At 47.4% G+C, this 13,874-nt stretch overlaps 3 protein-coding genes across 5 annotated transcripts; 2 read left to right on the forward strand and 1 right to left on the reverse strand.

Annotated features, from left to right (window-relative positions):
- The first annotated feature begins 659 nt into the window (after window positions 1-659).
- Window positions 660-6,001, forward strand: tph2 (tryptophan hydroxylase 2 (tryptophan 5-monooxygenase)). 2 transcript variants are annotated; one of them, XM_084671970.1, is made up of 11 exons: window positions 660-815; window positions 1,862-1,999; window positions 2,129-2,312; window positions 2,723-2,823; window positions 3,030-3,097; window positions 3,310-3,506; window positions 3,673-3,808; window positions 4,050-4,176; window positions 4,288-4,383; window positions 4,570-4,703; window positions 5,275-6,001. In XM_084671970.1, exons 1-11 carry the CDS (start codon window positions 660-662, stop codon window positions 5,447-5,449), a joined length of 1,512 nt encoding a protein of 503 aa, XP_084528096.1. In that variant the 3' UTR covers window positions 5,450-6,001. The 2 variants fall into 2 exon arrangements, with proteins under 2 accessions (XP_084528096.1, XP_084528097.1); XM_084671971.1 differs by having other exon boundaries at window positions 693-815; window positions 2,129-2,332; window positions 2,707-2,823.
- Window positions 6,002-6,043: 42 nt separating this feature from the next.
- Window positions 6,044-10,862, reverse strand: LOC146259188 (uncharacterized). Of its 2 annotated transcripts, none has more exons than XM_084671973.1 (7): window positions 10,706-10,862; window positions 9,900-10,602; window positions 8,349-8,697; window positions 8,126-8,251; window positions 7,556-7,614; window positions 7,117-7,416; window positions 6,044-6,352 (listed from the first exon to the last, which is right to left on the reverse strand). In XM_084671973.1, exons 3-7 carry the CDS (start codon window positions 8,686-8,688, stop codon window positions 6,320-6,322), a joined length of 858 nt encoding a protein of 285 aa, XP_084528099.1. In that variant the 5' UTR covers window positions 8,689-8,697; window positions 9,900-10,602; window positions 10,706-10,862; the 3' UTR covers window positions 6,044-6,319. The 2 variants fall into 2 exon arrangements, with proteins under 2 accessions (XP_084528099.1, XP_084528098.1); XM_084671972.1 differs by having other exon boundaries at window positions 6,048-6,352; window positions 9,309-10,602.
- Window positions 10,863-11,106: 244 nt separating this feature from the next.
- On the forward strand, window positions 11,107-13,021 carry LOC146259189 (P2Y purinoceptor 1). Its single transcript, XM_084671899.1, has 3 exons — window positions 11,107-11,303; window positions 11,474-11,611; window positions 11,961-13,021. Exon 3 carries the CDS (start codon window positions 11,996-11,998, stop codon window positions 13,019-13,021), a length of 1,026 nt encoding a protein of 341 aa, XP_084528025.1. The 5' UTR covers window positions 11,107-11,303; window positions 11,474-11,611; window positions 11,961-11,995.
- Window positions 13,022-13,874: the final 853 nt, after the last annotated feature.

Below are 13,874 nucleotides of genomic sequence, written 5' to 3' on the forward strand. Positions count from 1 at the left end.
GCATGCTTTCATTTCCTGTCAAGCAGGAAATTGCTTCAGAGTTGCCCGATAGCGTATCGCCTACAGCTTATCTTCCAGGGATTTAATAAAAGAGGCGGCTTTGTTTGGATTGACAGCTACTTTACCATTCAGACGCACCTGTATTGTACTTTACGAATGCGGGAAAATAGCCAGAACGCTCTGTCTACGTCATCTTGTGTAGCCCAACACATCTCGTCTCATCAGCCGGCTTCCATTGCATCATCCTGTGCAATATCCCCATTAGCCTCCTTCTATAGAGGGAGATTTTGGTGTTAAGAGTGCATTGTCACGGATAAAATCTTAAATCTGATATGAAATGATACTATTTTGTCAAGTCACCCCCCCCCCCCCCACACACACACACACACACACACCTAATGAACAGCAACACCTGTCTCCTATTCCACAGTTGTGACTGGTTGAGTCGAGGGGCGGAGAAAGCTCTTCAAAGCTCTGCTTTATATGAACTTGTGTGTCAGCACTGGGTGTCGGGAGCGGGCCTTAGCCCCCCATCCCCCTTCCCCCTCCCCTATAAAGCAGCTGGGCAGGGGTGGAGGCAGAGCGCAGCTCGGAGGCGTGAGACGAGGCGTGCGGTGAAGAGCATCGAGGCACTGTGTGGTATGCTGTCCTGCCTGGCCATGGCATCATCATCACAACCCAGGAAGAGGGAGCCAGTGCCCAGGATGCAGCCCGCCATGATGATGTTCTCCAGCAAGTACTGGGCCCGCCGAGGGCTCTCCCTGGACTCGGCCATGTTCAGCCAGCAGAACCAGCGCCACACTGGTGGACAGATGGTAAGAGCCTGAACAGAGCACCTGCGATGGGGCCCTGAAGGCACCTGCGACGGGACTTTCAGGATTCTCTCCCAGTGTTGGGACCAACAGCTCTGGTGGTCCAGCCCTGACACACTGGACGATTATGATGAAGGGCTTGGTGGATGATTTTCTGGTTTAATAAATGTGTTCATTCTGAATATCTGTGGTGGTCCAAGGACCAGTATTGTAGATCTAGATAGATGATTAGCTATGTAGAGTATTGATTGATTGGTTGATTGAAAAGCTTCTGCTAATTGGTTGGTTTGATAATTGGATGGATTTCTTGTCTGTTGGATATAGTTATGCATTGTATGATTGAAGATGGTATATTAGAACATTTGTGGTCTTAAAAACCCTATAAACTATGTTTATAATCTTGACAAACTATCCTTTCAAAAATACATCATTGTTATTCCGTTATTTAGGCTTTATTGTCATTCAACAGTACAGACTGAGTGCACGTATGAACAACATTTTGTCCAAGTCGTGCTCTAAATAAAGACAGTACTCCTGTGCAGATTGAATACAAATAAAGGCAAAAACAATACAATAGATGACCATGTAAAATATAAATAATGCACATCATAAATATGGATAGTGCACATATTAAAAAGATACAAAAAATCCCTTTCAAACAGCGGCATATAAATATAGTTGTTGCATGTCACAGACCAGTTCACTGTAAGGCTTGGAGATGTAGTGATCTAAGGTTATTGAGAGTTCAGATTGGAAGTCTGATAGCTTGTGGAAAGAAGCTGATGCAGAATCTGGCTGTATGCGCCACTAATGTAATTTAACACAGTACAGTTTTAAGCTCAATGTCTAAATTAGAGTTATTTGAAATGCACCATTAAGTTAACCATTAAGTTAGCCTGACAGTAGTCATTGAAAATGTTTGTTTGTGAGTTTATCCTTGTATCCGGTTTTGTAGAAAAAAAATCAACAACAAAAAAAACACAAATTCTGGTTAGTCTGTAGTTGTGTCAACATGATAACCACACAGCAAGTGCCCTTTTGTTGTCCAGACACGACGACCCTCATTCTGTCCTATCGACGAGAAACCTGACACAGAGAGCCAAGCTGCAGAGACCGGGAAGACTGCGGTGGTTTTCACCCTGAACAACGAGGTTGGCTGTTTGGTCAGAGCGCTGCGCCTGTTTCAGGTCTGTCACATCTTGATATCAATCATATTAAGATTAAGGAGGTACGTTTTACAAATGATGAAAAAAATGCCTGAGTTAACATGCTTTACCTTTTTTTAATTGCTATGAATATATTCTAATGTTCACCAGGAGAAACATGTCAACTTGAATCACATTGAGTCTAGAAGGTCAAAGCGCTTCACTTCGGAAGTGGAGATCTACGCTGATTGCAGTTGCACGAAGAAGCAGTTTAATGAGTTGCTTCAGCACCTCAAAGACCACGTCAACATTGTTTCCTTCAACACCCCTCCCCATGTATGGACCGCTGAAGCAGGTAGACAACTCCTCTGTTTTGTCTTAAATCACTGGCCATGGGTAAGTTCATGTTGTTCTACATTTTTTGTAAAACAAGTGTTCCTCTGTTGTTGCTTAAAAGTTGAGAAAATAAACAACTAGATTGCGGCTGAGTGTGTGGGTTGTTGCAAGTGCGTGCATTGGTTTGAATGCTCAGAATGTGTGGTTATAGTTTTGCTCCTGGTTCAACATCTCATGTTTGTCCCTGTGCCTGACATCATGTGAGTTAAGGACTTGCACATAGAGTATTGTGTTTATGTGTGTTTATTTACATAGTATCTTTGTGTGCATATACAGAGTATAGTGTGTGTATATTGTATATGTGTGTACACTGTACATGCAGAGTATCTTGTGTGTTTGTGCAGAGTATATAGTGTGTGTGTGTTGTAGATGAGGAAGAGGTTCCCTGGTTCCCACAGAAGATCTCAGAGTTGGACCAATGTTCCCACCGAGTCCTGATGTATGGATCAGAGCTGGATGCAGACCATCCTGTAATTTTTCTAGATTATCATTCAAATTCTACATTATTATTTCCCTCTCAGTGACAAAGTGGTAGCCTTCAGTTTATGAATGTTTCATGAAATGCTGTCAGACAAGCTGTCATCAGCTGAAAAGGAGAACCCATGAACTACTTCATACTTAAGCAGAAACCTAACCTAACTCATGTCTAATCTGTATGCTCTTCCTCTCCAACCAGGGCTTCAAAGATAATGTTTATCGCGAGAGAAGGAAGTATTTTGTGGAAGTGGCCATGAATTACAAGTTGTGAGTGTGGTGTCTGATCTCAGTGCTGCGTTGGGTACTGTTTCAGAGACTTATCCTTCACTATATATCTGTGTAATATGCTTCTTCATACACAGAACAATACCAAAATCACATCAGACAGTACAAAACAGCATAGCAATGTTGCACATTTTGTCAAGTAGAAGCTGCAAAACTGACCATAATGACCCCCCCCTGTGTCCCCCCCTTCCCAGTGGCCAGCCTATCCCTCGCATAGATTACTCTCCAGAGGAGGTGAGGACATGGGGGGTGGTGTATCGTGAGCTCACCAAGCTCTACCCCACCCACGCCTGCCGTGAGTACCTGATGAACCTCCCCCTGCTCTCAAAGCATTGTGGGTACCGAGAGGACAACATTCCTCAACTGGAGGACGTGTCTCTGTTTCTGAGAGGTAGGGGACAGCTGGGTCCACAGCGGCCTGCTTGAAGAGGCTCTGTCAAGCGTTTCAAACTGTCAATCAAAACTGAAAACCCTGACCCATGTACGATCAGCACAGTGGATGTTTGTGGGGTGACTGTTTCAGAGATACCAACATGTTTGTGTGATGACTGTTTCAGAGAGATCAGGCTTCACCGTGCGGCCTGTCGCGGGGTATCTGTCACCGAGAGACTTCCTGGCTGGCCTCGCCTACCGAGTGTTTAACTGCACTCAGTACGTCCGCCACAGCACCGACCCCCTCTACACACCAGAGCCGTGAGTACCACAGCTAGCCACTGCTCCACGCTCCACTATTGTTCTGTCGTCTGATCAAACTGGTTTGTCAGCGAGAAAGAGAAGTACAAAGACACTGAAACTATGGATCGGACACTGGTCTGAGACAGTTAGTGAATTTCCGGTTGGTGAACTGTGTGGAAATGCAGAACAATTCTCTTTGTGAATATTTCATTATTAACATTTATATTCCCTCAACCATGTCTTGAACCTTTCCCCTCAGAGACACCTGTCATGAACTGCTGGGTCATGTGCCTCTCCTCGCCGATCCTAAGTTCGCCCAGTTCTCCCAGGAGATTGGTCTGGCGTCTGTAGGAGCATCAGACGAGGACGTACAGAAACTAGCCACAGTGGGTACTAGCTGGTCTACATCTGACCTTCTGTGGGTGCTAGCTGGTGTAGCCCAGCTGGTGTGGTGCTGGTGTGACTGGTGGAGCTGTCTGACTGTCTTCTTTCTGCAGTGTTATTTCTTCACCATCGAGTTTGGCTTGTGTAAACAAGATGGCCAGCTGAGGGCTTATGGAGCAGGCCTGCTGTCCTCTATTGGAGAGCTACGGGTAACATGTTCCTTCAGTACACACACACACACCCTGTACTCATATTGCACACACACACACACACACTGTACACACACATATCAGACAGGGTCAAAAACCATTTAGAATACTTTAATTTTCGGTGCGTGATTGTGTGACACACAGATACTGTCACAAGTGTAATGTGGTCCCCACCTGCCCCTCCAGCACGCCCTGTCTGACAAGGCCACAGTGAGGATGTTTGACCCGGGGACTACCTGCCACCAGGAGTGCCTCATCACCACCTTCCAGGATGTCTACTTTGTATCCGACAGCTTTGAAGAAGCCAAAGAGAAGATGAGGTGAGGGTGGGTGTAGGTGGCACGCAGCCTGACCATAGCACCTTCTATACTGTGTATGAAACAACAGCAATGGATGGGTGGGGGACGGCATGAGGAGAGGTGGGGGGGTGGTATGCACTACTGGACTACACCCCTGGGAAATCTCACTGTCTCATTGGTTGATCTGCAACTGTGGGCCGTCTTGAATGGCTTTGATCTAACACATCATCCCACACAGTCCATCTCTCTACCTGTGACACCTCACACAGTCCATCTCTCTACCTGTGACACCTCACACAGTCCATCTCTCTACCTGTGACACCTCACACAGTCCATCTCTACCTGTGACACCTCACACAGTCCATCTCTACCTGTGACAGTCCATCTCTCTACCTGTGACACCTCACACAGTCCATCTCTACCTGTGACACCTCACACAGTCCATCTCTCTACCTGTGACACCTCACACAGTCCATCTCTCTACCTGTGACACCTCACACAGTCCATCTCTACCTGTGACAGTCCATCTCTCTACCTGTGACACCTCACACAGTCCATCTCTACCTGTGACAATCTGCCCTCCCCCATACAGGGAGTTTGCCAAGTCGATCAAGAGGCCGTTCTCAGTGTACTATAACCCATACACGCAGAGCATCGACCTGCTGAAAGACACAAGGAGCATAGAGAACGTGGTCCAGGAGCTCCGGAGCGACCTCACCACCGTGTGTGACGCCCTGGGCAAGATGAACACTTATCTGGGCATCTGACGATAGGCCGTCAGGGCGATTTAGACTGAATCTATTTCCTGTGACACAAACACACCCCAAGCCCAGGGAGAGCCAGCTCTGTCAGTGTGGATGTTTGTTGTCTGAGACAAGGAAACTAACTCTAAATTCTTACAAATGTAAATAATCCCTTTTTCCTCTGCTTCGTCAGTCCTACTGCATAACTTCAGTACGTAATGAGGCATATGAGTTTAGTGTTGAATGTTCTCCAAAAAATGAAAGGATTTTTTCCTGCTCTGTACATAGAGCATGTCATTGCGGTGTGGGCTTTAACTGTTTTCTGTCAGACTGTCCCTATCTCAGACATGCCCTTGAATCTAGAACCTGTTAACATGTCAGTCTCCCAGCTTGACAACATGTTATTAAAAAGCTCATTAAGATCCATTTCTAAAAGCAGAACTCAAGAATGTTTTAATTTTCAAGAATATTTTCAATAAGTGCCGTCAATGGGTGTCGTGTGTGCGTGTGTAAATGTTGTACGTGTGTGAGCTTTCAACTCTTGTTTAATGACCAACACTCGACATTTAGTAGATTGCATGCTTTTATTTGTATGCATTTGTAATACATATCATTTCAAAGCAAAAATATAAGTACATGTTTTATGTTTAAACAAACTACTCTTCATTCAAAACAGTAAGACAATAATTCATATTTAGTCATTTAAAAATACAAATCCCTGCATTGCCTCTTCAGAACTGTTATTGCAGCTGGTGATCATTTGTCTAAATTAATCAAGTGTCAAAATATTAAAGATGCTGTAATCCTGTAAAACATATTTCCTAAGTCCTGCTGTGATGTGAAGCTGTAACCACACCTTGGTGATCTTCGGACTGTGGCAGTTCTTTGCAGGTGTTAATCAATGTCTTCGGATTCAAATGCTTTTTTCTAGGAGGCAAAATAAATGTAAGTAATCATAAGAATTGCGTGTTTTTAAAACATTATTTTACATTATTACCATAATGTAACCACCCAGCACCTCTCTCACCCCCCCACTCACCCAAGCCCCGCCCCCCCCACTCACCCAGGCCCCGCCCCCACACTCACCCAGACCCCGCCCCCCCCCACTCACCCAGACCCCGCCCCCCCCACTCACCCAGGCCCCGCCCCCCCACACTCAGTCAGGCCCCGCCCCCCCACACTCACCCAGGCCCCGCCCCCCCACACTCACCCAGGCCCCGCCCCCCCACACTCACCCAGGCCCCTCCCCCCACACTCACCCAGGCCCCGCCCCCCCACACTCACCCAAGCCCCACCCCCCACACTCACCCAGGCCCCGCCCCCCCACACTCACCCGGGCCCCGCCCCCCCCACTCACCCGGGCCCCGCCCCCCCACACTCACCCAGGCCCCGCCCCCCCCACTCACCCGGGCCCCGCCCCCCCACTCACCCGGGCCCCGCCCCCCCACACTCACCCAGGCCCCGACCCCCCCACTCACCCAGGCCCTGCCCCCCCACACTCACCCAGGTCCCGCCCCCCCCACACTCACCCAGGCCCTGCCCCCCCCCACTCACCCAGGCCCCGCCCCCCCCCCACTCACCCAGGCCCCGCCCCCCCCCCCACTCACCCAGGCCCCGCCCCCCCACCTGACTCACCCAGGCCCCGCCCCCCCACCTGACTCACCCAGGCCCCGCCCCCCCACCTGACTCACCCAGCCTCCGCGCTGCTTCACCCAGGAGGAATGGTGTATCTGGACGTAGTGAGTGCCGTAGCCCATGGCCCTACTCATGGGCAGCAGGTCGAGCGCTGACAGCCTGCTGGTCACCTCAAAGGCTACAGCGATCTGCTGCCTCTCCAGCCGGTCCTGGGCCTGGGCCTGGTCCTGGGCCTGGGCCGTCCGGCCGGCGCTGCCCCCGCTCACTACCTGCTGAACCCTAGAGGTCACCTGCTCAAACAGAGCGTAGGTGAAGGTGCTCTGGAGGTAGTTCTGCATGGCCTGGTTCCTCTGGATCTGCCGGGGGGGGCTCCCATTTCAAATGCATGGATGGGTTTGAAATGTAGTTCCATTGTGTTACCATTTAACACACCAACAGACACATGCACACACACATACACACCCACACAAAAACACTTACACACACATGCATTACCTCCTCATTCAGCTGGTCTCCAGAGTTCTTCAGAAGCTCCACCAGTTTCTGAATCACATCTGCAGAGAAGAAGTTGTTTTCAAGTTCAAGCCTGTGAATGTCGTGGGCCGGCCGCAAAACTACCGTTGTCAACGTGGTAGGAAGGTGGCATGAAACATAACCACCAAGTCTTTCAGTCAGACAGATGTGATGCTTGTGATCCACACACTGTGTGAGAAAACTGATACGATCTGTCCTAATCATGAGTGTGTGTGTGACAGAGAGAGAGAGAGAGAGAGGGAGGGAGGGAGGGAGGGAGGGAGGGAGGGAGGGAGGGAGGGAGGGAGGGAGGGAGGGAGGGAGAGAGAGAGAGAGAGAGAGAGAGAGAGAGGGAGGGAGGGAGGGAGGGAGGGAGGGAGGGAGGGAGGGAGGGAGGGAGAGAGGGAGGGAGGGAGGGAGGGAGGGAGGGAGGGAGGGAGGGAGGGAGAGAGGGAGGGAGGGAGGGAGGGAGGGAGGGAGGGAGGGAGGGAGGGAGGGAGGGAGAGAGAGAGAGAGAGAGAGAGAGAGAGAGAGAGAGAGAGAGGGGCCTACCCTCTGGGTTCTCGGGGGAGTCTGGTTCTAGACTGCTCGGTTCTCTAATCTGCACATTGAGATCGTCTGCTATCTCAGTCAGCCTGTCAGCCACACCAGTGAGACCCCGGCCTTGGTCTGCTGCACCTGTCACATACACACACACAACACACCAACATAAACAGTGTGTTGTATAGAACCAGAGGAACCAGAGTGTACAGTATAGAACCAGAGTGTACAGTACCAGAACCAGAAGAACCAGGTTGTATATCGGCACCGGATGCACACTGGAATCTTGCCACTGGCTTCTTCTTAAAGATGGTTTCTCTAGCCCCTGATTGACCATATGCCCTCTGCGTTACTTTATCAGGCCCTAAAGGCGGTCTCATTTGACCTTCAAAACGTATGCCTTTGCCTCTTTCTCCCAGTAAGGATGGCCCAGGGGCAAGTGATGGCAAAGGGCCCTCAGCTCCCATGAAAGACACCTGCTTCTGCCTGGACCTCCTGGTGCAGTAGGCCTGAAGGAGTAGGTACTCCTCACTGTTTGTGTCCACTCCATACTCCTTCTCTGACCGGAGCTCCATGGTGCTCTTCTGGAAATAGAAACCAGCACGAGTGCACCTATAACTTCAACATTAAGACTTAGATGACTGGTGTTACTAGTTTCTGAAAGCAGTGCAACATTTTATTTTATGTTTAACTGGTCATGTTATGTAGGCCAACCCAGAGCCATAGAAAAACGTTTTCTATGGCTCTGGACCAATGTGGTGGACATCAGCGTTATGTAGAGTTTGTCAATGAAACTTGAGAGATATAATTTGGTTGTCATAGCATTGTAAGAGTCGAACACTGTCATTTGCATTTTCCATTAGGCTATCTCTGAAAAATGCAAGTACAAATGTTCAGTCATGTGCTGTCTAACTGTAACCTACCGTCATTACTCTAGTGTTCATTTGAATTTTCTTAAAGCGTTAGGTAGCCTAGAGTTAGTCGGTTATTTCTTTTGAGAATTACGTATACATTATTATAATGCTAAGGGAATTTATTTGCACGATTACACAAATTGCACCTTCTATTAGGCTATACTCTTTGCTAAAATCGATAGTTTAACTTTTTTAACGGCAATGGTTTCAGTTTCATTTTCTTAACCGATGAACTACAGTCATTACTATTTTCAAAAGCATTCGTGAGTTAGGGTGCCTACCTGAACGTAACTGTCTAATCGGTGTTGAGTTTATGATTAAACAGCTTAACACATAGCCTTTCACAAAGCATGACAGCAAGTTGGCCTGAATCCACAACAAAAATCAAGCGGTGGATGAATTTATACACATTTCAAACTGTCAAAAGACGAAAGGCTCGTCGTGCAATCGCCTACTACGTGTTAAACTGCTTCCTCATTTTGTTGCTGTCTCAGTGTCGCCTCCTCCTGGTAGGTTAACGATTAACAAAACGGCCTTTTACTTTTTACTATCCTTTTGCTTTTACTACGTGTTGGCCTATTCTATTTATTTGTTGTGACCAGCTGCTCTAGAGCTCGCCCTGTTGGTCGGCCGGTTGGTCTGTCCAGACAAATGTCCCTGCGGTCGCTATTGGGAATCCATGCTTACTGAGTGACATGTCAATAAGGCAAAGATTGAAAGTGAATAGTTTTTTCTTTTAATACATTTATTTCACAATCATGTCGATATCCATAAGGCCTGCAATTTGATGGAAACCCTTGAATTAGCTGACAAGGTTGTTCTCCTGTGAAACATCACCAATATCATTCCGTTATAGGCTTCTCGCCACCCACCGCGGTATGGTTGGACGAGGTCGGATGAAGTCAAGCCGTACAGAAAACACCAGTTCTCCGCGCTCGGTGAAATCTGTCACCGTCCAGGTGCCATCTACGTCACCGTCAGCGCACATCAGGCGGGACAGAATGCGCGCGTAGCGCTTTCCTTTGAAGGACACATAGATCAGCTCGTCACGCTGACCTTCGCTTGTCGGTGTCGCACCAGGGAGGCTTGGTGACTCATGGAAGGACGATCCGGAGGCCGAGTCCCAACGGGCACTGCACGTGTCTGGAGAGGAACCTGCCGAACAAGTGTAGAATTCTTCCGAACCGGAGTGCTCATGACCTGGAGATTTTTCGGTGGTAATCTCTTTAGGTTGTCTACATTAAGATGTGATTAATCTCCTGGTTACATCTCGATCTGCTCGCATCACCTCACCAACGTCCTCGTTCAGATAAAAGCAGGCCAGTGGAGGCGAGACGGATGTCTCGTTGTCTCCGTCAGGTTTATCTGCCAGTGCCGGTGGAAGACAATACACTTCCACATTCCCATAATGAAATAAACCAATATTGCCGATCATAACTTCCAAGCGAATGTGAAGGCTGGGGATACTGAAAGAGAGCGACTTCAAATTGTCGGGTGTTAGCGGGACTTTTAGACGGTTTGTCACGCGCACTTCTACACCATGCTTGAAGCCGAAGCTGATATCGATAGGCCTACCTGGCGGGAAGAACACACGCATGCGTACATTAGTATACCCTGGACACGAGCGGGGGGTTTTACCTAAAAAAAAAACTATAGTAACAATGGACCTGTCATGCACCTGCACATTCATCTTTTGAATCCGGTATAGTTCCGTAGCTAAAGATCATCGAATATCGATCTGTGGGCAGGTTCGATGACTCCATAACTGCTAAAAACTTGTGTCCCAACACAGAGATAAGGGTTGAGGTCTCTGTCAGAGGCCAACGGCTCGAGACCACCGTTGACGTATGACAGCTCTACCTATAGTATTATGACATCACGAAGGCCAAAATGCTGTAGCATCAAGCCGTCCATTTTCCAAACATGTGATATAAATTGCCTATGACAATTTGTCAACGAAACAGTACACTTAACTACTAACATTGAATTAATTTAAACATTGTACACGTATTATACATTATTATTATTTTGAAAATTCAATTTAAGGCTTCTTTGGTAAAAATAATAATAATAATAATATCAATAAAAGCTATTTATGAAAGTATACCTATTTATAAAAGTATAACCAGTATTACCTGGTGCTTTTCATGTTCTGTTATAACCTGTTACCAATAAACATACAACATGATGTATAAAGGCACCAACATCCAGCTGGACACTGACACCATTCTGAGGGAGACTGCCAAACATTTGGACCCAAGATCATTTACATTATGGTAAATAGAGATGCATGAGAAAGGTGTTGACAAATGTCAACAGGAGCTCACCTGACCACAAAGTTTTCTTTTCCATGGAACATTTGCATGTAAGTGTTTGTTCACTTGTAAAAACGACGAGAATGAAATCCCATCAAACCTTGAAATTCCGCCGCATTCATTACTCACAGATCCACTGGACCATCACTGGAGAATGCAAACTGCTTGGTCTCTTTGTCTGTCAAATTATCATCTTGAGTAAGGGTAGCAGCAGCCAGACACTATAATCACAGAGATCCTTAGACGTGCATCATCATCTACCTGAAGTGGTGAGTTCCTTCACAACTTAGTTTATCTCTCAAATATAGACAAAATAGGAAATAAACTCATCTTAACATTGTTTTGATGTTGAATAGTATGGACGTTTAGCTTATTGCTCTTTTTATTGATCTTCAGTTGTGCAATACATTTTTTTTGTATGGTATGTTTAAATTCTCTTTGACAATTTGTCTGTTTTAATTTGTAATAGGTAATTATTTTTGTTTCAGTGAACAAACAAAATTAATGACTACTCTTGGTACATTCATTAAGATTCAGTGACAGAGAGTTCCAAGCACTTGATGAGCGACACACCCTGCCGTGTCTAACTAACATTGTTTTCTGACACCTTTCACACAGGAAGCTCTGCTTGATTTCTTCCCAAACTACACATAATGGCCTTCAACCTCGGCCCCTCCATTAACATCACATCTTCAGGAAACACATCGTCCAGCCACTCTACAGACGGCTGGAACTTCTTCCTGTTGGACTTTGAGTGTCCGCCTTTCTCATGCTTCCTCTCAGAGATATTGGTTGAGAAAATACATGAGTGCATTGTTAACAACAATACCAACTTGCTCCTGGGATTCAAAATCTTCATCCTGCTGACTGGCCTGACAGCCAACGTGGGCCTGGCGTGGCTCCTTCTAAGCCCCAGGAGGGCTCTGTCGGCCTCCGAGGTGCTGGGCTTCAACCTCTCCCTTATGGACATCCTGTACTGCCTCTGTCTACCGCTGAACATTTACAACATCCTGTACCCAGACGCCCCTGTGAAGACCATGATGCTCGCTGACGCCGCCTCTATCCTCAACCTGTTCGGCTGCCCGCTGCTGCTAGCGTGCATGTGCGTGGAGCGTTACCTGGCGGCCGCGCACCCCGTAGCGTACCTCAGACTGCGCAGGCGAGAGTACCGCAGCGCCGTGTGTGTACTGGCCTGGCTGCTCACTCTGGCCGTGGTCCTGCTGGCCTATTACCTGGGTGTCTTCAATATGGTTTTGTATCTGGCCGTGACCACCTCTGTCCTGTTCATGGTCATGCTTCTGTGCCTGGCGCGGATGGTCTGGGTGCTGTGGGGGAAGGGTCCTGGTGAAGGTCCGCAGGACGGAGTGCCTCTGAAGAGGAAGGTTGTGAAGAACATTCTGGTGGTGATGCTGCCAGCTGCTGTGGCGTACACGCCCTTGGTGGCCCTAGTGCCTCATTTATCCATTATCTACTCCCAGAGAAATGTCAATCCAGCTCAGTGCTCCGTCCTGCAGTTCCTCTGGATGTCCCCAAACTTTGGCACCTACATCGGGCCCATGTTCTACCTGTCCCGCGTTAGACAGCTGGCTTGCTGGAGAAAGACAGGGAGGGTAACAGAGCAGTCCCCCAACTCCAACATACAGGTAGGATCATCTGTAGATGGTGTAAATGAGACTTGAGGTTTGGGGCCATGGAGTTAGGGATTGGAGCCATGGAGTTAGGGGTAAAAACTCAGTAGTTCTAAGATCATGATGCTGTACGAGCCAATGCTGTACAGTTACTTAACATTGCTCTGTAGGGGCATTTCTGACCAGTAGATTTACTTTCAACATATTGCTTCATGTGGTTATGCATTTTTGGGTACACTATTAACATTTTCTGCATTATGTGTATAAAAAAACGTTACTTTTGATTGTTACATTTTTACTATTGTTCTATATGTAATAAACATGGTTTCTTAAGACCCCACTGGCTGACTGTTTCTGCTTTGCATTCATAACCTTAAAGGATTTCCAACACTTTGGAAGATTAGAAAAGACAATTTAATCTTCAGAGGAACAATATACAGTACCTGTCGAAAGTTTGGACACTATAAAACTAGAAACTATTCTGCTTGTTTCCTGCATGAGTGTGGGGTAACTGGGTGTTCACAGTGACTGTGTCCCCAGAGAAGCCCCGAGGCTGGGGCGTCTGCCTCACCTCCACCCTGCCCTCCACCCTGCCCTCCACCCTCACCTCCACCCTGCCCTCCACCCTGCCCTCCACCCTGCCCTCCACCCTGCCATCCCAATGAAGCACCTCTTCCAGAGCACACCATCGCCTGATGCCTGACACATCTTAGGCTTCAGCTCCACACTCCATTTTTTTTAAGTAAAAAAAAAAGGGTTTCAAAAATTATTTTTGAAAGGTTTAAATAAAAACATTTGCAACATTGATGAGTATACTTTATGAGGACTCTACTGTACTCTATTGTAGGATTTACATTTAGTCATTTAGCAGATGCTCTTATCCAGAGCGACTTACAGTAAGTAC

Source organism: Hypomesus nipponensis, chromosome 14 (assembly GCF_054491055.1).
Source record: "Hypomesus nipponensis isolate SF chromosome 14, ASM5449105v1, whole genome shotgun sequence".
Taxonomy (NCBI): Eukaryota; Metazoa; Chordata; class Actinopteri; order Osmeriformes; family Osmeridae; genus Hypomesus; species Hypomesus nipponensis.